General features: G+C 42.1%; 5 protein-coding genes across 5 annotated transcripts; 1 reads left to right on the forward strand and 4 right to left on the reverse strand.

The window, feature by feature from the left end:
- Positions 1 to 383: 383 nt before the first annotated feature.
- On the reverse strand, positions 384 to 1,355 carry JR316_0001552 (uncharacterized protein; the record flags this gene model as incomplete). The annotated part of the gene is made up of 6 exons (XM_047887355.1): positions 384 to 497; positions 554 to 741; positions 832 to 856; positions 912 to 956; positions 1,047 to 1,237; positions 1,295 to 1,355. The coding sequence occupies 6 exons, from the start codon at positions 1,353 to 1,355 to the stop codon at positions 384 to 386; spliced, it is 624 nt and encodes a 207-aa protein (XP_047755101.1).
- Positions 1,356 to 9,058: 7,703 nt separating this feature from the next.
- JR316_0001553 (uncharacterized protein) lies at positions 9,059 to 9,732 on the reverse strand (the record flags this gene model as incomplete). Its single annotated transcript, XM_047887356.1, has 2 exons — positions 9,059 to 9,286; positions 9,556 to 9,732. The coding sequence occupies 2 exons, from the start codon at positions 9,730 to 9,732 to the stop codon at positions 9,059 to 9,061; spliced, it is 405 nt and encodes a 134-aa protein (XP_047755102.1).
- A 929-nt stretch (positions 9,733 to 10,661) lies between these two features.
- JR316_0001554 (uncharacterized protein) lies at positions 10,662 to 13,163 on the forward strand (the record flags this gene model as incomplete). The annotated part of the gene is made up of 3 exons (XM_047887357.1): positions 10,662 to 10,850; positions 10,897 to 11,489; positions 11,522 to 13,163. 3 exons carry the CDS (start codon positions 10,662 to 10,664, stop codon positions 13,161 to 13,163), a joined length of 2,424 nt encoding a protein of 807 aa, XP_047755103.1.
- Positions 13,164 to 13,889: 726 nt separating this feature from the next.
- Positions 13,890 to 14,770, reverse strand: JR316_0001555 (uncharacterized protein; the record flags this gene model as incomplete). The annotated part of the gene is made up of 4 exons (XM_047887358.1): positions 13,890 to 14,057; positions 14,399 to 14,530; positions 14,591 to 14,695; positions 14,741 to 14,770. 4 exons carry the CDS (start codon positions 14,768 to 14,770, stop codon positions 13,890 to 13,892), a joined length of 435 nt encoding a protein of 144 aa, XP_047755104.1.
- Positions 14,771 to 16,815: 2,045 nt separating this feature from the next.
- JR316_0001556 (uncharacterized protein) lies at positions 16,816 to 19,856 on the reverse strand (the record flags this gene model as incomplete). Its single annotated transcript, XM_047887359.1, is given in 5 exon segments — positions 16,816 to 17,165; positions 17,329 to 18,267; positions 18,317 to 18,455; positions 18,468 to 19,664; positions 19,716 to 19,856. The coding sequence occupies 5 exon segments, from the start codon at positions 19,854 to 19,856 to the stop codon at positions 16,816 to 16,818; spliced, it is 2,766 nt and encodes a 921-aa protein (XP_047755105.1).
- Between the last annotated feature and the right edge of the window lie 2,016 nt (positions 19,857 to 21,872).

Genomic DNA, 21,872 nt, shown 5'->3' on the forward strand with positions numbered 1-21,872 from the left:
TCCATCAGATCCAGACAATGGTTAGCCTGCAATGCTATCAAATCCATAAAAAATGGAAAATAAAATGCCAAATTTTTGGCCTAAAATCTTTCAGAATCCGGACAAGCCTCTAAGAGAGCTTCTTAGGGCTTATGGCTTTTTATAGCCAAGATAATATATTTTTGTAAGACTTCTCCTTAAGCACGCAACATCACTTAATATATTTGTATGTGAAACACAATGCACCAACGTGCTACTTTTTTTCTTTGTTTTTAATTGTATTGTTTGCATTGCAAAATAATCAATTTTTAATACTTATTTGTTTTTGCTTGTTTCTGTATTATTTCTGGTCAAAAAGAAAAAAAAAGTAAAATTATGTATATGTATAATTTATATACTAAAGATTATATTTCAGCATCATAACCAAATTTGTGATCCATATATTTAATATATAATATTTTCCAAACAAATTCTGCGGTTGACTGCAATTTGTGCCACTCTACCAAAAGAGGTCGATTCTATAAAAAATAAATATTTATTAATAGGACATATAAAAGTATAATAAATTTCGTACCATTGTTTCCCGTTCAAACTGGTTCATACAAATATGGATAGTGGTCATGTGCTTGTAAATATCCTCGGAATCCTTGATATTGAAAAACTCCAAAAATTTCTTCCAGTCTGTTTTGTCGATGAAACGGGATACAAGTGCAACATATACCACATACTTGCTGCTTAGAATTGGTTCTAGCAAGTAATATGCTGCCACAAAACTAATAGAGCTAACAGAAACAACAAATACGTCGTTTGTTGGCCAGTAAATGTCGTTGGTAATTGGTTCAATACAATAACCTTCAATCAGCTCTGAATTAGCATCCTAAAATAGCAAAAATAAATATAAAAATATTAGTATATAGTGTAAAATGACTTACTAAAGCATATATAGCATATTCTTTATAACCAAATTCTACAAATTCCTGGACAATTGTGCCGTATCCAGGAAATCTATCAGATCCATAAGGAAATACAGAAAATATTGCTTCTTTAGCATGACATGTAATACATACGCTAAAATTGCGTAAAGTATAATGCCATGGGTCAATAAGACATTTATGCTGATATCGCCTCCATTTGATCTGGTTGTTCCAGACACCTAAAGTGTCAAGCTCAGTCCAACGTTGGTTGATTGGAACATATTTCATAATGAAGGCAGTTTCGATTTCGGCATTGATGTCTTTTAATAGATAGCCAAAAGATTCTAAATGAATTAGATTTAAGTATAATATGTTTAGATATAAATAATATAATTGCTTACTTGATATTATATCAAATGGCGGAAGAAGTTCCGAATATTGATTCAAATTGAGAAAGTCCATAATGACAAGAAGGACTAATAAACGACAAACACGATTTGAATGTGATGCAATAAAACTTTGTTATTGCAATTTACGCTTTAAATAGGACAAGCTCAAGAGTAGATTACTAATATAATATAACAAAATGGCGCCATTTTCTCACTGTTTAATAAAATGGTGTCATTTTTTCACCATTTAATAAAATGACTAATTTTCAATGCATTTGTTGCTATACAATTAGTGCAATTAGTAATATGCCGATGTCATTTGAATACTTCTATTAATATATCACTATAGTATTGATACTATTATCAAATCTATCATCATCAATATCACTGTTGCTATGTTACTAATACTGTTTTAGTTTTCTTTAATTGCTTCCATTACTATAGTCCTGTACTATCAACGCCACTGCCATTGCATTAATACAATATACTGTGTTATCAACGCCACTATCATTGTATTAATACAATATGTGCTATCAACGCCACTGTCATTGTATTAATACAATATATTGCTTTAGGTTACATCACACTATTGCCAAATTAGTATACATTATGCAGGGTTACGGAAATTAAAATGCTAGACACCGGCTAGATAGGTATGTTGGCCGCTAGACCACAAAAAAACAATTTAAATGCAGTTAGATTCTAAATGATGATGAAACAACTTTTGTATACTTGTTTCAAAAACATGCTAATTCCGTAGAAGTTGGACCGTATATTTGATAGATTTGATAAAAATCAATCATATAAATAGAACGTACATATAATAGAATTGACTGCTAACATTAGTTATATATATATATATACTTGTTCTATTCCATTTGAGTTAGTGCATAACCAATATCAAGAGAAACTTACTAATTTAGTATTATACATTTTTATACGTAAAGCCAGTGCTATATTGAATGAGTAAGAAATACACGTAAGGACACGTAAGTCTGTGCTGTATTGAATGAATAGTAAGTACACGTAAAGCTAGGGCTGTATCAAATGATTAATAAATATACGTAAAGCTGGAACTGTATTGAATGAGTAATATATATGTATTCAATTAGATAAAGCAAAATTTGAGAGCTTGTTTTACGACAAGGACTTTCACTGCAGGGGTGGGGTGGGCTGACAGGTCTAGTTCGATCTGAAGAATATTGATCTAATAATAGTTAAAACTAAGTTACATATGAGAATAATAGAAATTCGAATAGAAATCGTTAAGATTTAGGGTAGAGGGTTACGGGCATCAGGGTATAGGGCATAGCAGCTGTATCCTGTATAAATATACCCTTTTAGCAGCCTAATCATTACCGATATCTTCTGCTACTCGTTTCTATCATACAATACGTACTACAGTATGAACACTTCTTCATCCATTCCAAATGCAAATGAAACTCATCAGGACGCTGGATCCTTTCCTGTTAGTTAAACATCTATTTTATGAATTATCTATACTAACAATTTTTGTAGATCGGTGTAAAAATTTTTTATATTGACGGTCAAGGCAGATGTATCTATGGGATTGTTAAATGTCACCAAGCCATGCACGTAAGTTTATAACATTACTTGTCATTTACTATACCTGATTGGGGCTCCAGTGTACACTTCTTCTGCACATAAAACCTCTCGACTCAGATGGAAAAGAACAGAACATGACATGGATTGTACCGTAAGTAAAATATATTTATATTTAAACATCTTTTGTTAAATTAATATTCTGTTTAAATAAAGTTCCTATGCAGTCATTTGTGTATAGTCTGTATATACTCGTTATATATCCAGTACCAGAGGTTCATATGTATCCATGATGAAAGAAAATGTTAATCAAATATCAACGAGTATACAATATTAGAACACGAATCTGATGAATAGGGTACGCGTTGGCGAGTCAGTATGCTCACGTGACAGGTTTATTACATAGTCAGATAAAGGTCGGCTATTCGATCTCCTTTGTCCGATTAGATTACTAAATACTGATAAGTCACTGATGTAGCCACAAAATATAAATGCATGTATGTTTCTACTGTAGAGCACCAGTGAACAAACAATACTTTACCTGTATATCGATTACTCATGCACCGATACCCCTATGCTCTGTACCAGAACCATGCTACAGTCACTTTGCATTATACTGGTATTGACTTATGTCGGAAATATGAACCTTGGTTAAACCTTCATTCGATTACCAACAGCAATGATAACTACCCGCAATGGACCCAACCGACCTGCGTGAAATATGGTACCACTTTATTATTAATAATTCCATGACCTGACCGATATTCATCGCAATCTAATATCTAATTACATATATCATACCCTATATCCGATTATAATAACCATGTTTTTGTGAAATAGTCGTAGCCCAACTCCATTTATTTTTGTTGATATCAGGTTGTATCTCACATTCTCTCCGCTTCCCGGGGTCGGACCGCCATATACGGACCCTTCCAGCTTCCGCACAGACAGCCAATGAATCGCTGGACCAGTCCACTCCACACGAGCTAGACGAACCCCCCCTCAACCTCACAGCGTGGATGGGTCCGACATCTAATCGAGTGTCGCGTGCAACACTGAAAATGAAAGCATCCCCGTTGTGAGGCCCTCCTCCGTATGCCAACCATCGACCACACGGTGAGAGTGACGATTTCACATAAAATGATGGACTCCCCCAGAGACTGTCGCATGGGTTTTGGCTACTGTAGACGTTTAGATCCAACACACAATACACATATATCCTTGCATCGGTGCCAAGTCCGAATATAGTACCGTCCGATTCCTTGACCCCCGATACCAGCGACACAATACCCCTAGACTGGCGATGGTTGTAGACGGTCGGGTCCAAACTAGAGCACGAGAGGTAGGTATTAGTCGATCTGAGATCCCATAATCGAAGAAAACTACCAAAAGACAATGAGACACACTTTTCTATCGTCTGATAAAACACTCACCCATTCGCGGAACAACTACTTATTACATTATAAGTGGCAGTGTCTTGCAACACGAGCCCCGTAATGGTGGGTTCCGGAGAAGATCCTACAACCTGATGGGCATGAACGATAGTAGCGACAGACCTAAGACCAGTCGACCCCGAAGATAAACGAACTGATGGATTCATCCGTAAATCCCAAAGGGATATAGCACCATCTCTACCTCCGGTGTACACAAGCGACTCGCTCATAGGATGCCACATGACACATTTAACCGGCTCGATATGTCCGTGTAACCAATGCGTTATAACTCGATCTTCGACGTTTACGACAAATGCACCGGGATGATCGTCTCCCACGTACCTTGAATGAGTAGACGTACCAACCAATAACGATGTATCATCCCTCTTCCATTTCAAATCGCTTATGTAGGACCGATGACGTATAACTTGCCGTCCCCTAGGTTCTACGCGAGGGAAGGAATACGAAAAATAAAAACCGACATAGAAGTGCTGTGACCAGAGAGAATTAAACGCACCACGTTCCCATAAACACCTCCGTCGTGCGTCAACGACCTTGATGGATCCCTGGCAAGTGCCTATCGCAAGAAAGGACTTGCCACTAGCTTTAGATTCTACAAACAAGTTCGAATTATACGCTTTGATGAGCGTTGTACTATACATACCATTTGAATACGAACAAACGGATTGTCTATCACGCAAGCCGCACTGGTAATCAACACAGTTGAGTGTATCAAATATATTTGAAGATATGAACGAATTTAAAAAAGGAATCATAGAGGCTGATACATAAATAAAATAAAAATTAGCAGAATGTTAAATGTTCATTCAATAGAAATACTACACCTCTACAACTGATTCCATTTATAACAGGATGCAGAAGACGTTGGAACTGACCAATGCGGTGAAAGGTCGACGCGCTGTATCCTTTATCGGTATCGACAGGGATACCTTTTCTACACATATCAGGGTCTGACATGATTAGATGAACGATAAATTGAACCACGAACCTTTATAACTGAAATGGTTCGAGAAAATAGCATCATATAGGGTCGACAAGAACGACACACAGAAATTGTTCATCCAATTACCCGGAGAAGAAGGATCATCCAGGATCAGTCATTAGTCATGATGATTATGCTTAACAGGTTCGATGACAGATATATGACAGTCAGCACGACCGATAATTCACGAGATAAGATGTAACCCTGTGATTATTTCCACTACAAGTAAAACGATCGACAACGAATCCTTCGAGTCATAAACACACATTGCTAAATATGTACATCTTCACTGTTTATGGAAATCGCGAGTTGATAACTCACGACAGTGACTTGCTACCGAACAGGGCAAGCTCTCTTGCGTCTCTTACAAATACGTTACACGTTCTGCTACCCATGGAATACATGGCTCCTGATTCTACGCCATCCAATTTTAAAAATTGTATAGAAAAGCGGATGCTTACAGAAGGTTTGGTGGGAGAAGTAAATGTACCTCCTTTATGGGATGCGGCGGTCTCCATATGTGTTTTCTTCCTTTTCAAACGCGAAAGTCAGTACAATAGACACAGGACAAGATGAGCATATAGTACCGATGCCATTGTTCTTTCTAAACCCATCCTTTTTTTATGTTCATAGGATTCAAAAAACAAAAAAAAAAAAAAAAAAAAAAAAAAAAAAAAAAAAAACGATTTATGTCTTCAACCAGATGGCAAGGCACCAAGTACTCTTGACCACCTGGACCAATAATCAACCTATAACCTCTCGGCACTGGCGAAATTAAGATGACACTAGTAGTAGGAGTTTTTTGAGGAGGTATACTCGATCAGCATTGACTTTTTAAAGACGATGATACTCGTTTCCATTCCATGGAAGCATTTAGGCATTAGAAATTTTTCATGGCTCTTAGAGTAAGCCTTTAATAAGGTAGGCGGTACTATAAAGCCTCTTGTATCTAGAGGGCTAGACGATTTCGAAGTTTTCAGTCAATCCGTAATTTGTAAAGCTCGAACTTACTAAGCAATTTCTATTAGCTTTGAAGGGAATGGATACGTTTCAAACGTAATCAAGTTATTGGTGTTCCTTTGATCTTTTGCGAAAGTTTCTTCGATTGCGGTGAACATTGTTTAGCTGTCACAAGTGGAAACGAGCGGTGTTGCTTTCAAGTTGGTTGGCGTTAAAGTACTCTGTTTTATATTAGTCCGTCATTTACAATAGATTCTGTTGTCATTCGCATAGAATATTTGCGTCGTGTTTCATATGACTAATTAGTTCTCAATAATGTAATGTGTATATGTTGTGAGGATTAGACTCCTTCTAATTACAGAGTTCTAAATGTTGCTGTGGTTATCCTGTGGACGAACATAGAAATACCATTAACAATCGGGTAAAGTCGTAGAGTGGATAGATATTGCATAAGTGTTGAATATTAATCTAACATGACACCAATCAAAGAGTTCTCCGAGACTGTTCAGTGTACTAATCCGTGTATACATAATATATGTTCGTAAATGAAGCTATCTATGTCCGGCTATAAGTTTTGATAAGTGGGTCAAATGGTATGTAAAAGTCCCCTCGTTCCATAGCAATGGTTTACTGATTTACATTTTATAGTCGTAGGATGGCATGACTACAGAAAAATAGCTAGACATTCCGTGAATTACTCAAGTCACGAGGAGCCTCGAAAATCACCCACTTACATCAGCAGACATGTTCGGTTTGATGCGTTCCCAGGACCTATGGCCTTGCTGTAAAGCAAAGGCTACCCACTCTTAATTAAGGATGTTATGACTAGAACTTTGAAATAATTCAATTTGAGTTAAACGCTTTATCTTTCGGTCAAGTCCCTTTTTACTCTACTCACTTCAATTGTTAAATTGCATTATAAAGTGTCGATCAATGCCTTCACTTGTATGGCCTTTGGAATGAAAGGAACGCTATTGTCGGATCCCTTGGCGTGGAACTAAGGAAACGAACCACCATCGGTGCCGAACTCGCGGTGAAGGTGCTATTACGGTGTTCGAGAACCGCAAGCTCTAAATCTCGAATTCGCTTGTCAGAACTCAGGTGCGTAATCACCATCACAAATTCATACTGCCTCCGAGCTATCGGTTTCCCAGTATGGAGACCTTGTTAAGTCGTTTCTACCTTTGAAATCTGTGGAATAAATTGCAAAATCCCAGCTTCTAGGAATATAAAGACTCCCTAGAGCACCATTGCATTGCTAAATCGTTGAAACGGACGCATTTCTGACTTGCCAGAGTTTTATGAAGCTGAATTTCGTCGTTTACAGCTCGACGAGTTGACTTGACACCGCCCCGGTGGATAATTTAAGTTGGAGTCTCATTCACATTATTGTATATAGATGCAAAAAAATGTATGTTATTCAAGCTAGTATATAGACAATACATTGTCTAACACTGACGGCAGTTGGTTTAACACAGAATTACTCACTCTCGGTGAAGCGTCGACTTGACTACATGTTCAGATCTCCAGACGTTTGCGTCAATGATATCAGGACCATACATAATTTGGTCAAAAAATGGTTTAACCTGACTACGTAGGACCCTATACGCGTAGATTTGGTTATTTTGGCCCGTCAAAACTGTTGTAGAGGAGAAAAACACTCAAAATATGCCAATGTCCTGCTAATTCACGGCGCTGAAGAAGGCAATGGAGGAACGCCAATGGATAGCTCCGAGGCAGTATGGGTCTGTGATGGTGATCACGCACCGGAGTTTTGACAGCAAATGTGAAATTTAGAGCTTGCGGTTCTCGTACACGCTATGCGTGTTTATGAAGCTCCCGTGTCGACATGCATCTTAATTATTCTATGATAGCCCAGAATTTGCTTTTCCTTGACGAGCCCACATCTGGTCTTGACTCTCAGAGTGCCTGGAACATTGTTGCCTTCTTGCGAAGCTTGGCCGAACAAAGCCAGGCTATCCTATGCACGTAGGTAAGCAGCTATTATCAATTATTTATATACTGATCTGTCTTATTCATTAGGATTCATCAAGTGAGCTTCTGCGGTGATGTACCTCTTTGCCATCTTAATGATTTTTTTTTTTGTCAAAAAACCTTTCGCTGAATTGTTCCATGTACGTCGTTTGACACAATTTTATTGTACCTTGACTGACCAAAATTTACCAGGTCTTCGATCGCTTCCTTTTGTTGAGGAGAAGGGTGGCTAAACAGTCTACTTCGGTGACCTTGGACACAATGCTGAAACTTTGCTGCACTACTTCGACTCCAACGGTGCTCGCCCATGTCTTCCTGAAGAAAATCCGTGCGTTATTTTTAACCGTTACACTGATGCCTTATCCTGATCTATCTCCGTCTAATTTCTAGTGCCGAATATATGTTGGACGTTATTGGTGCCGGAGCGACTGCCTTCAGCAGCATCAACTGGCACGAAGTTTGGAAACGCTCCCCGAGGCAGTCAGGACTGAGCAGGAAATCCAGGAGATCCATACAATTGGACGAAGTCAACCTGCTGTTGAAACTGATCTCAGGATTGAATACCCCACCCCATGGCGCAACCAGGTCATCGAACTTGTCATTTAAACAAGGAGCTGCTGACCATTACCGCATCGCCAAGCTCATCCTCAATGTTGCTGGTGGCTTCTTCATTGGTCTGTCTTTCTCAAGAACCAGGACAGTATACAAAACGTTCAGAATTGTATATGTGTAAGTCTTGTTCGTTTTAGGATTTGATCTTCGATCTCATAACCTCCTTTTACTAGACTGTTTACATGCTTCTCGTCTTGAAGTTGGTTTCAATTACTTTGTTGAGTTCACGAAACTGACCAATATTTCTACAGTCAACCGTTGGTGAACATGTTGCAAGTTCCCTTCGTCGCTACCCGTACTATCTACGAGGTCAGGAAGCACCCAAGCGGAATGTACAGCTGGACCGCCCACATCATTGCCCAAATTCTGGCTGAACTGCCATGGAACATCCTGGGATCCTGCCTTTACTTCCTTGTTTGGTGCTGGACCTCCCGCTTCCTATCTGGTCGCGCTGGTTATTTGTACTTGTCTGTTGGAGTTGTGTTCCCTCTTTACTACACCACCATCGCCCTAGTACGCAATGCCTACGGTCTGCATTTTTTCAGGCATGGCAATACATCGGACTCGGAGATATAAATAAACGCAGAATGACGTTAGGACACTGCTCATCCAGGCACTCCTTACATGTTGCGTCGTCATAGGTGTTAACATTCGTCAAAGGCATGCTCGCCTGCATCGCATCACCCTCGCCAAGTCCCGCGACCGACGTTTGCCATAGCAATGCTCGCCTGAATTGCATCACCCTCTCCAACCTGAGGTGACCTGCAATTCATTTCGCTGAGATTCGGCAAAGGCTCACACGCCAGAACATGTCCGTTCTCCATGCCACTACTCGCCGCAAATACGGAGAAGTCTTTCAGGGTTTCTAGGCATGGGCCCAACATTGTGGCGGAGAACGGCGAAATAAGAATTGGCGATCCTGATAATGGACCTTTTAACCTGGAGGATACAGATCCAGAAACACTGATAGAATGTTCGTAATCCATCCCTTAATATAAGTGATATTTTTACTTACCTTGTTCCAAGTGTGACGCTAGTGACAACTGTGGCTCGGAGAGTAATAGCAGTTCCGTAGCGGCACACGGAAAAGGTTTCGAAAGGAAGCTTAGAGGTCGAATAGACAGGTTAAAGTACTCTGTATTCGATGCTTTTCTGTAGCTACTACATAGCTGTATTTATACTGTAAAGGATAAGGTGTCCAAAAGAAGTAGACGAAGAAAAAGATAAAAGAGGGTTAATTGGGAAACACATGAAGGTGGAGTATAAGTCAGTTTCAAGGGGAATAGAATGAAGGATTAGGAACATAGAATGAAGAAAATGAGCTAACGGGGTGCGTGTATCGGGTGGACGGAGCGAAGGTGAAGTCCACAGAAACGAAAATTAAAGATAAGATAAAAAAGAGGATTATCGGGGTGTGGGAAACAGACCGGAACGTCACACCAAGTCAAACGGGTCCATTGGCTACGTGCCAGAGCACAGTTCCACAGATGGCGAGAAGAGGCTATGCTTCTTGGGTACGAAATGGACTGAACGATGAGATATTTCCTACGAAAGGAGAAATAGTGGATGAACAGTGCAGTAGCGGCAATGGCTGGTGATGCCTCTGCTAATGACGTGGTACAAAAGGGGCGAGCAGCCTATGCCAATCGCCAAGCAGCCATGTGGGGTGACTTGGCGAGGCGAACAGATTACCTATTTCGTATTACCAAGCCTGGCTATAAAAAGGGGTTAATCTAAAAATAGATATGGTTCAGCGTAAAAAAAATTGAATCATGAATCTTGAAAAAGTCCAACACATCTGCGGTGACCGTCCATGACGTTTTCTTCAATCGATCCTTTCGATCTACATGGTTTTGCATCTGAATCGGCAAAGCAGTACCGCGAACACATACAAGAGCTCGTCTACTATGGGGAATCACGATTAAAACGAGCGGTGGACGAGATTTTAAAAAAACCGATGGAAGATCAAGCTCCATTCCAAAAATGCCTACGAAAAGAACTGGTTAGTAACTCAATTAATGGGATACCTTTTACTAATGGTTTTACAGCATTACTTTTTGACTTACGTGGGCTTGATCACATCAATGGGACAAGTTGTTGATGTACCATTTACGCTGCGTTCGTTGGCATTTTCTTTAGGGAGAATTGCTCCAGAGGATCTACCCATGCAATTCAACGTCGAGTTCGTGCAAGCGCTTAACATAACACGCGATGAAGACCGTGGGGAAGTAGTAGCGAGCTACAAAAGACCGTGGTGGGAAGAATTCAGGCCAAGTTGGCGATCTGTCATAGACGATGGTTCAATCGGCGAGTGTTTATCACACCACAGGAAACTAATAGGAATAGAAAATAAACATCGTTTTATTGAGTCTCTTGGTAGCGATATCACTCCATCCTCGTTTGCCATGACACCAGGAGAGCGAATGCTCTTTGAACCACTTCAGAACGCTCGGCGAACAATTATGGTAATGACTGAAGCTCAAACGAGCCATCAGAGTGTCATTTTCAGAAAGGCAGAGGAATACTGGAATCTGCATGACGCTTCGAAGGCCGAAGGGATGAATAGGGACCATTGGAAAATGGGCATTACCGAGATGGGTAACAATATTACGGAGATTGGAGGTGTTGACTATGTTGATAGGTGCGTGTTTCTGCAGAGGAATAGCGTTCCAGCGGCGTTGATACCGAAACACCTAAGAATAGGATATCAACACCGGCATTTCAACGTGCGACGTCATGCAATGACCCGCCTTTGGTTCGGGATTCAAAACACCGTTCGAAAGACTGGAAACCGTCAGAATTGGATGATGATTACAGTCTCTCCCCGCTTCCGTCCCCTGCACTGCTGTACCGCTCAGAATCAATCCAAACCGATCAAGGCACCGTGCCTGTAGAAACTGTACCGCCCCATTCTGGTCCTGATATCTCGTGTGGTTCGCCAGAAGAAATGGGCGATCTTTCTATGCAAGCGTCACTATCACCAGGTTTTGCTAGCGCACGGTCCCGCGATGAAATGGCAGAGTTGTACGAGGATATAAAGCCCCATATCCAAGAACCTATCCAAAGTTACTCGCCCGAATTCCACCCACCCATCCGTATTCCTTTGGCAGATGAATTAGGAGATCTTTTCAGGGACATCCCTTCAACTCCAGGCCGATCATTTGATATGGAGATACTGGGGATACAGTCTCCTAATGTGCTCGCGACATTATACGAGGAAATAACACCCCAATTCGGCATAGATCGCCAATCCTCGCCGGAAATCAAAACACTTCGCCTGAACCCTTCGGCAGATGATTTAGGAGAACTTTTCAATGATATTTTACCGCCCTCAGGCCTCTCTATCGATCCTGATATTACTGCAACGCGACCTTCTGATGTACGTTCAACGCGGGACGAGGATGTAACGCTCCAAATTAACGTAGATCGCCAATCCTCGCCGGAAATCTGCGCACTTCGCCTTAATCCTTCACCAGATGATTTAGTAGATCTTTTCAGGGACATTCTACCACCTGCAGGCCTGTACCCCAATCTTGATATTAATGGAACGCGGCCTTCTAATGTGCCTGCAACATTGTACAAGGAAATCACACCCCAAGTCGACGTAATTCGCCAATCCTCACCGGAAATCTATGCGCCTCACCTTAATCCTTCACCAGATGAGTTAGGAAATCTTTTCAGGGGTATTCTTCCACCTTCAGGTCCATTTTCAAATGTCGAGTATACTGGAACTCAGTCTCCGCAAGAGTGTACAACAATGCGCGAGGATTCGACGCCTAAATGCTACCCATCTCGCCACATTGCTTCGACGGATGAATTAAGCGAACTCTTTATGGACATCCTACCTAATCCAGAGCCTTTGAAGAGGTCAGAGGCCCAGACCCCCAATAAACGTTCAGGGTTTACAGAAGATACACCACCCACGTATCATCCAAACTGTTATATTTCATCACCGGACGAATTAGGAGAGCTTTTCAGGGACTTAAAACCTGCCTCAGAGCTGTCGGAGAGCCCTAGTGCCTACGTTGCACAGTCCCCAAATGACATTGCAGCACTTTGGCAAAATACTAACCAACCCAATAACCATTCACCTCGCCATAATGCTTCGCCAAATGAGCTGGGGGCGTTGTTTCAAGGTATTACACGGCTCGCTCAAACGACGGATAATAGTGCTAACACAGCACTGCAAGGTACCTCAAACGTCATGTCTCGTCCACCAGCCTCGAGCAATATTCATGAAGATCAAAGTCTTTCATTGGGCAGTAGTAACCATCTGAATGGGCTCCCTTCCAAGAGGCAAAGACGTCAAAAATAAGCCCTAACCAAACTATCTCTTGCCCTCTGTAACATTAGACAGAATAGAATAGAAGTATTAGAGTACAGAGTATTTAATTTTTTTTTTTTTGTGCTCGCTGCATTTCGCCCCATTATGGGCGTACTAGCTTACACCGGGGCGAAAAACCTGGGTCCGCTGAATACGAAAACCAGACGCTCAGTTCCCCGGGTCCGCTGAGCTGTAGCCTGTGCACACCAGATACACATACTCCGGACCCGCTGAGGTGTGACCATACACACATCTATTCGACGGATCGACATGCACCACTGACCACAGTACGGCCTTTCCTTGTGTCTTACCATACAGCACACTGTTACACTGGAAAAGACTAACACACTCGATGGAATTGTAAATTTCTGTGTATCAGAGGGATGTTGTAGAGTATACGTACAAGCAACAGAAACTCGAGATGATGGTAGAAAGAGAGAGAGAAGGAATACTATTCTGAACAAGTAAAGGATAAACAGAAGACAGGCTGAATTTATAAAGCAAAGAACCAAAATCAGAAGCTAAGTAAGTTACATAGCCTACGTAAATTACCGATAATACAAGAGATATTGTCAAGCGAAACATGGTTGATTCAAGAAAATGTAGGACCGGTGAGAAATACAAGACGTGTAATCTGGGTAAGAGAAAGAGAGGCACCAAGTTCGCCTGACCCTGCTCGGTTCGCATATGCTCGGAAAGTCGAAAAGTGGTCTTACCCTAGAAATAGTGAAGGAAATGAGCTTGTAATAACTCGATTTCCATTTCTGTCATCTTGGTCTGGGAAAAATTGGCGAATCTGTGCAAAAAGCCGTGTATATAGTCGGGGGTCCATCGAGAAACAGCGTAAATCATTTCTTGCTTTGTAATCCCAAAGGCATGAAAGTCCTGCAAAAGGTGTATCATGGAAGGGGAACAGGAGTCGAGAAAGGATGCAATTGCATCATTTTCATTCGAGTCATAACGCGACGGTGGGCGGGATACGGTATTGGCTGACGATGAGGCTGGAAGTCTCACTGTTAACTCTGGTTGGGATGATGAAATTACCATACATACCATTGACGTTCTCCTCTAATCGTGAATCTGAGGAACTCGCCGATGTGGAAACCAACGGAACTATTTCAGGAAGGGTAAGTTTACTACGGGCTGGTCCGGGCATCTTCAATGAATTGGGGGTTGGGTACACCTTTAGTTGGTAAAAAAAGGATGAAGGGCCGTTATTTACTCACCCCTTTACGCTTCCGTACATTATAGCGCGCCATCTCAAGTCTCTCAATTATGTATTGCTCCACAAGATCAAGTCTTTCACTTTGATCATTTTGCAGTGAGTGGTTAAAAATATCGGGGTATGCTTTTAATACCTGTAGGAAAAAAAAAAAAAAAAAAACTGTAGTAAGTAAAGGTCCATGCAAATTAAACACATAGTCCGTGCCCACCGTTTGACGAAACAATTTCCGTTGTTCAACTTGAAGAGAAGGTGGCAAATCCAATGTTAAGCAATCCTGCCCAATTTTAATGATGTCGTTCTGTGAAGCAATGAGGATAATGTGCATGAATAGTATTGGAAATACTAACGACGATGTCCGAGACTGCTTGGTCATTATTCAAGCATACTGAGTTAAGCATGGCTTTTAGCTGACGCTCGCCCTATGTCATGCACTGTTAGTGTGTTGTACATAGTGGTGAATAGTACTGTTGTACTTGGCCTGTCTCTGTCTTGCTCTGAATTGTTTGCATTTCTGGAAGATATGGGAGGGCTTATTGTCTGTTGGGGAATGATAGAGGGGCAAGGGAAAGTTCAAGTTCAACTTTACGATCCCTCTTGTATCCGCCAATTTGACTGTGACGCTGTTCAATCGCTGTTCGGATCCGATATATCTGATCATTCTGATGTGTGTTACTTTTTTTTAAACTCACCTGTCTGTCACCGTGCAGTGCGGCGCATTCAATGAATTTATTTTTAGTTTCCGTGGGCAGAGGGAATTGCCATCGCCGGAAAGGCTCGGGTACAAAGGAGAGATCGACATTTACAGTTGGTCTGTTGGAGACTGTGTTTGATAGTAGGTTGGGATTGCATTGGGTGATGAATGTACCTTTTGGTATTGAGGTATGTGTTGGGTGAGTATTTTTGATATTTTGTTTAAAATTACAACTTTAAAGATCTTTCAGGGAAATTAATACACACATTCAATTGGACAAGCGCAACCAGCTGCGATTACACGCAACCATTTCAAACTGGAAGCCATAATCTGACACTGACTGATGTATGTTTATTCATGATGAAGGGGAGACACTGGGTAAATTCTGTATGACGTATACTTTTGTTGCCACGTATGTAAATCGGGCATGGGTCAATGACAACATCTACCTTATTGTAGGAACCGCTAAATTCCTGCGAGCGGAACAACGACTTAGCAGTTGTATGAATCACCCAGAATGCAAGACTCACAAAACGACGAAGTCCAGCACCTTGGCGCCCAAACCCTGCCAAACATGTGAGAACACGCCGCGCGCTTGTCAGTCAAATCACACCCATCCCCTGTCTGGCGTTTCCATCCCAATGTTTTATCGTCCATTTTCATTCTCAATACCTTTCCACAATTTCATCTTCCTCCACTATCTACCTATCACACTCGTCCTTGTATCTATCACACAAGAGTTACTCAACTTACAACCAACCGGGTAGCAGTGTTTTGTTTGTTCATGAAGCCGGTAGATAAAAATTCGTAAATAGAACTAGTATATAAGTAGTCGGGCAGTCTGTGAAAGCGGTAGTGGAAATTTACCCTCGAAAATTTGGTTTCTCTCCGCTCCTTGTACGTTCTCAAAGCTTAGCTGGCTATCGAAGAAAATCTAGCAACGCTACCTAACTCTTGTAACCCTACTTGTAAGGTGAGCCGTTGCTACGCACGGCAGATACGAGTCCTTGTGATCAATTCCGTTGGAATTTATCAGACATGTCGTTTAGGAGGGGCAGCATCCAGTATATTATAAGATTGTAATAGCTCCATCTAACTTGAAGACAAAGACTGGACTGAAAAGAATGAAATCACTAATGTTTAAGTTGTCCTATTGTAGATTTCCGAAGCATATTTCTCAAAAAAGTCAAAAACAAAACGAGATGTTAATATACAAAACATGTATTTGATTCGTTTTTATTTCGCGTATATCAATGGCCTCCAGCAGTGTAATCAACTAACTATTCATGGATTCTAGCCTCTTACAGGGAAGGATAAGCGGCATCCCAATCTAAAGAGAAAGCAATAGTCAATGCAGAAGCCTCTCAAATTCCAATGACGAACGACTGGAAATAGGATAAGAACTTGGCAAACGTCGATTCTGTCGACGTGCCTTCAGTTAAGAAGAAAAATGGAAATGGAAAGGAAACCACCACCACTAATGCTAAGAGTAACAAAAAGGCACTTACATCAGACGATCTGGCTGCAAAAGAGACCGAGAAACTGCAGGTACAAGGGAAGCGGACCGAAAGTAAAATTCTCATAGTTAGTAGTGAATTTTTGTAGATTCAACAGAAAGGTTGTATTATGGTGAATTTACATGTTTTACACTCATCGTTTGAAGAGTCTAATACTCTATCCTATCGTCGTCATCGTCTTCCTGTGCTCGTCTGGGAAAAGGAAGAAGATTATTTGAGAAATAAGGAAAGTGGATGACAGGATTGGGGTTTGGAAACCACCTGGCGAACCAGATCATCATTGGTGTATGTTGAAGGTGTGGTGTGAGGGTGGGGTTCGCGGAAATTTGAATGCATGAATTTGACAAGACTGAGATTGTTTGTGGATAGTGTTGCTGTGATATTCTCATCTTTCATCTTGCCATCGGTGGGTTCTTCGCCGTGGCGAGCTTCCAGATTTGACGAAACGTCCTCTTCGCCAAAAACCTCAGCCACATTTGACTCTGCATGCGAGGTCCCTTCTTGATCTGATGTTCTCAAGTTGGTGGCGACGTCAGTCTGGTCTTTGGCGAGTTCAGTGTCTTTGGGCGAGATGTGATGGCAAGCGGGATTACATTGTCCAAAGTCAATGTCAATTAGTACTTAGTACATAGTAGACATCCTAGTGTAGAAAGGTGAGGAACGCTCACCCGTGCGTCTTAGCACATCGATTGCTTGTTGCACGATAATAGATAGATTACAAACAAAAGTCAATGTCAATGGGTTGATCCGAAGTACCTCCATACCACTGGTGTTGGCTGGCTTCTAACTTTTCCCGCGAATGAACAGGAATGTAGGGCATCTTATCAGCATCAATCTCCGCCGAGGAATCCGAATCCTTATCACCAAATTTCTCGCCCTGTTCGTCCTGTCCGCCCTTCTCGCCTTCTTCGCCGTTCTCGTTCTCTTCGCCGTTCTCGTTCTCTTCCCCGTTCTCGTTCTCTTCCCCGTTCTCGTTCTCTTCGCCGTTCTCGCCCTCTTCGCCGTTCTCGTTCTCTTCGCCGTTCTCGCCCTCTTCGCCGTTCTCTCCCTCTTCGCCGTTCTCGTTCTCTTCGCCGTTCTCGCCCTCTTCGCCGTTCTCGCTCTCTTCACCGTTCTCGCCAATCCCGGTTTCATCACCAACCTTGCCCGAAGACTTAGAGAAAAGTCCTTTGCTGTCAAGAATTTTGGTTTGAGAGTCAGTTTGAATTCCTTGGTCCTTTGTACTCCCGCGGCGAAATGGGCAGGGACCTTCTTCCCCTCTGTGGTAGGTATCATCGTGCATGTTCTCCATCGTTATTTCAACACCGACTAATTTATGAAGGACATCACTATGATAGGAATGCAGGACTTCGAATTTGTTTGAGAGCATGTCTATAGCAGCCATGGAAAACGCCATTTTCGCTGCAATATAGTCGAAGCCATGGTCGTGATTAGCCAATTGCTTGTCGATTCGCTTCATGACTTTGTTCATCTTAGTGATATTCTTCTCTAATCGGGCCAGGCGATCTTCATTAGGGTAAGCTTCATTATCTGCATCTGCTTTGTTGTCTTCCCAATTGCGAATATATGTCGGCCGTGTAGGTAGTGGGCCTGCTGGAGCACGAGCTTCACTTCGCGCCATATCTTCTGCCACCCATGCTTCCCAATTCCTGGCAAATTCTTCTACAAAGATGTAAGCATACAATTTGCATAATACTGGATGAATTCTTACCAATGTCTTTAGCCGCTCTCGCAGATTTCTCGGGAGGAAGTGAGCTAGACGATGCTTTGGGTGGTGCGGTGTACCTTGGTATGGCTTCCCATGATTTGAGTACGTTCTCTGTTTTGATCTTAGCCTCAGTGTAGACAAACTGATAATGTACCTTACCCATAGGATGTTTGTCTTGGTTGGTTTGGGAAGAATTGAGGTCTGCGGTCTGCTCGGATATAGGTTGCTTTCCATTGCTGTGCTTTGGATCTCTCAGCGCCGGCGAGTGATGTTGAGGGTCGTGATGGCCACAATTTTCATCTGGTTCAGGTGAGCCGGTTTCGCGTTTAGGCCTTTTTTGGCGATGCAATGGTTTTCCATGTTTTCTAGCTTCTTCAACAGGACCTGTGATATCTTCGTTCGCCTCAGGCAGCCTCCTCACAATAGTATCCCCTCGATTGTCACAGCGAACCCGATGCGAACCACAATAAAAGCAAGAGTACCCTTTATATGTGACACGGCAATTAATATTGCGATCTGCGCACTGAGCGCAGGGTTGGAGATGGACATAGTTGGTTGGAACAGGAGGTGTGCGATCCTGCTTTGTTTCAGAGCGGCCTTGCACCTTTATGTTCGTTTTAACGTTGGAATGTGGGGCGGGTTCTGGAGTAAGTTTGCGACCAAAGTTTTCAGTAGACGTTGGACCCTTTGCTACTGCTGCCATGGCTCGTGTGATTCGTTTTCCAGATGAAGTGTCCGACGAGGGTGCAGGTGCTATAACACGAGTGTCTGGCGGATTGATATTAGAGGGAATATCTGATGGAACATATCCATCTTCGTTATTGTTGTCGCTTGAGTTTTCAATAGATACAAGTGTTTTTGGTGGTGGAAGTTCGGGGCTGGCTTGCCTGGCCTGTTGCACTCGACGTTTCTTAAGTGGAGGTGACGGTTCTCTAATGAGTGCGGAATGGTTTGCACTGTCGTTGACGATTGTCTCTGCGACTGTCTTGGTTTTCTCAGCGCTACTAGACCGCGAGCGCTTATTGGCGACTTGGTGTCGAGACTTTCTTGTCGTGCGTCTTGGACCCTCAGAGTCTTGGCGAATTCGGCTGCCCTCGCCATCCACATTTTGGCGAACGTGCACTTCTGAATGCTGGTCATCCTTGCCTTCTAATGTGGGCTTCTGTACTGGTTCATCGTGCGGATCATCGATCTCACGTTGCAGATTTTGGCAGTATTCGAGAAACTCGTGGCTGCGATGCTCTCTCTTGCGGAAAGCGTGTCCATAAGCACTCAGAAAGGCGAAAAGGAAGTTATACTGGGGCTTTTCTTTTTCCTCCTTGAAGCGACCGCAGGTTGTGGCAACCGCTTTCTAAATTGTTGTCTCGGTGTATGGTCAACATGTAAAAAGAATATAACTCACTGCTGTTTCCAAGTGCGAATCCATAACTTTAGCAACATCACCATCGACAAGGCTCTTCCGAATTTTTTGATCAAGTATCTTTATCGCCTCCTGGAACGTTGATAGATTATGGATAGATTGGAGCTCAGTGGATTCAGACATTATGGAAGGATTTGGATTTGAGGTTGTATCGTAGCGGAAAGATAGAATTGTAATGTCTGACAAGCTAAAATGATTTTCTCGCGGCTGACGCCGGCATGCTCGATCAGCATTGACTCTGCACTGCTCAATCAATTTGTAAGGTCGATTGTCTGGTTGACATGCCTCCTCAAAAAAACTCTTACTACTAGTGTCATCTTGATTTCGCCAGTTCCGAGAGGTTATAGGTTGATTAGTGGTCCAGGTGGTCAAGAGTACTTGGTGCCTTGCCATCTGGTTGAAGACATAAATCGTTTTTTTTTCTTTCTTTTGAATCCTATGAACATAAAAAAGGATGGGTTTAGAAAGGACAATGGCATCGGTACTATATACTCATCTTGTCCTGTGTCTATTGTACTGACTTTCGCATTTGAAAAGGAAGAAAACACACATATGGAGACCGCCGCATCCCATAAAGGAGGCACATTTACTTCTCCCACCAAACCTTCTGTAAGCATCCGCTTTTCTATACAGATTTTAAAATTGGACATATCTGAAAGGCTATTGGCACTCAGGATTTGGCGCAATTAGGGCTACATGCCGATGTCATAGCTCTTCAAGAATTGCTTGACATTTCGTAACAGGACGCAGCACATAGGCTTTATCTGGCCGAAATAGAAAAGTGCAAAATGGGACATCAGACATTGGTTGCACTCAGACGCATTCAGGAAGATATTGATAAATGTATAAAAGGGTTCGAAGATTATTGTAAGAAAGGAAAATGAATACATAATATAGTTTTTTTATAAAAAATATTAAGTGATGAGGTGGGCGAGCCGGCTGGCGAGCACGAAAATAAAGGCGAACGGTATATTATTATCATTTTCACATATCGTTTTTACGACGTAAAAATTGATGAGCGCCAGCAGTGAAAGTGAAACATTTGTATCGTCAGGCTTGACGAGGGTAAAAACAAAAGAAGGTAACAATAGATCTAACCAAGTCGTGCCACATTACACACTCACGTCGCTCTCCCCGCCAGTGATAAGTAGTGACTGCGCTAAAATTTAATGGAAAAGAGGGCTTGTTCAGAACCATTCAAAAAAAGGGATATGGACCACAACGTACCACCTGCACAATCTGCGACTTTGCAGGTTCGGGTATGTTGTCGATATGTTCCTGAGTCATACCCAACACTATCGATATAGCCTATAATATTCCCATTCACAACCACAACAGTGTAATTGAAAAGAATAGAGAAAATTGCATGTAAAACGGAACAAGTCATGAGGAAACATAAGACAACCTGTCAGTAAACAAACACTCACACGTTGTTGTTCTGGATCCATCTCCACAAATGCCGTTGCTATTTGCGCAAGCTGTTGTTGCTGCTTTATTAACGGAGGTTCGACAAGTGTAAGTGGGGAGGTACAAGGCGACAACGACGGGTCGTGGCAGATCCTATGTAACTCAAGGAGATATTGGGCATGCGCATGGGGTTTTACGGCAATCGACGATTGCTCCCGTGTCGTTGGCATCAACTGACTTGAGGAATAATGCAGGCCATGCAATGGGGAGTATGGCGTATACAGTGGGTATTGGCTATCTGAACCTGTTGGTCCTTGGTCGATTGGAGATTGAGTTAGAGAACTACCAGCCGCAGCGGGTCGTCGCGAGGAAGCGAGCATACGTTCAATCATAATTGGATCAACAAATCGATTCAGTACGAGGGAATGGCAAAGTGCGTAGGCTAGCTGTGGGTACCTAATGAGCAGCGTTCGAGCTTTTTCAGGATATGTGATCACGAAAGCCTGAAAATGAAAAAGACAAAGGTTCCAATCAATACAAAACACCGCAAACAATGACGTTAAAACAGAAACTCAAATTCCGTTGCTCACCTTCATCTGAGCCAGGGCCTCGCGAACTTTACTCTCCGGTAACTCAGCCACGATCCATTTAATGTGGTCAAGTGCTGAAACACCACTCGGGATGGTTATCCCAGGTGGGATATTCGCTAAAAATGTATCATTGTCATTCCAC

This window comes from Psilocybe cubensis, chromosome 1 (assembly GCF_017499595.1).
Source record: "Psilocybe cubensis strain MGC-MH-2018 chromosome 1, whole genome shotgun sequence".
In the NCBI taxonomy this organism is placed as follows: domain Eukaryota; kingdom Fungi; phylum Basidiomycota; class Agaricomycetes; order Agaricales; family Agrocybaceae; genus Psilocybe; species Psilocybe cubensis.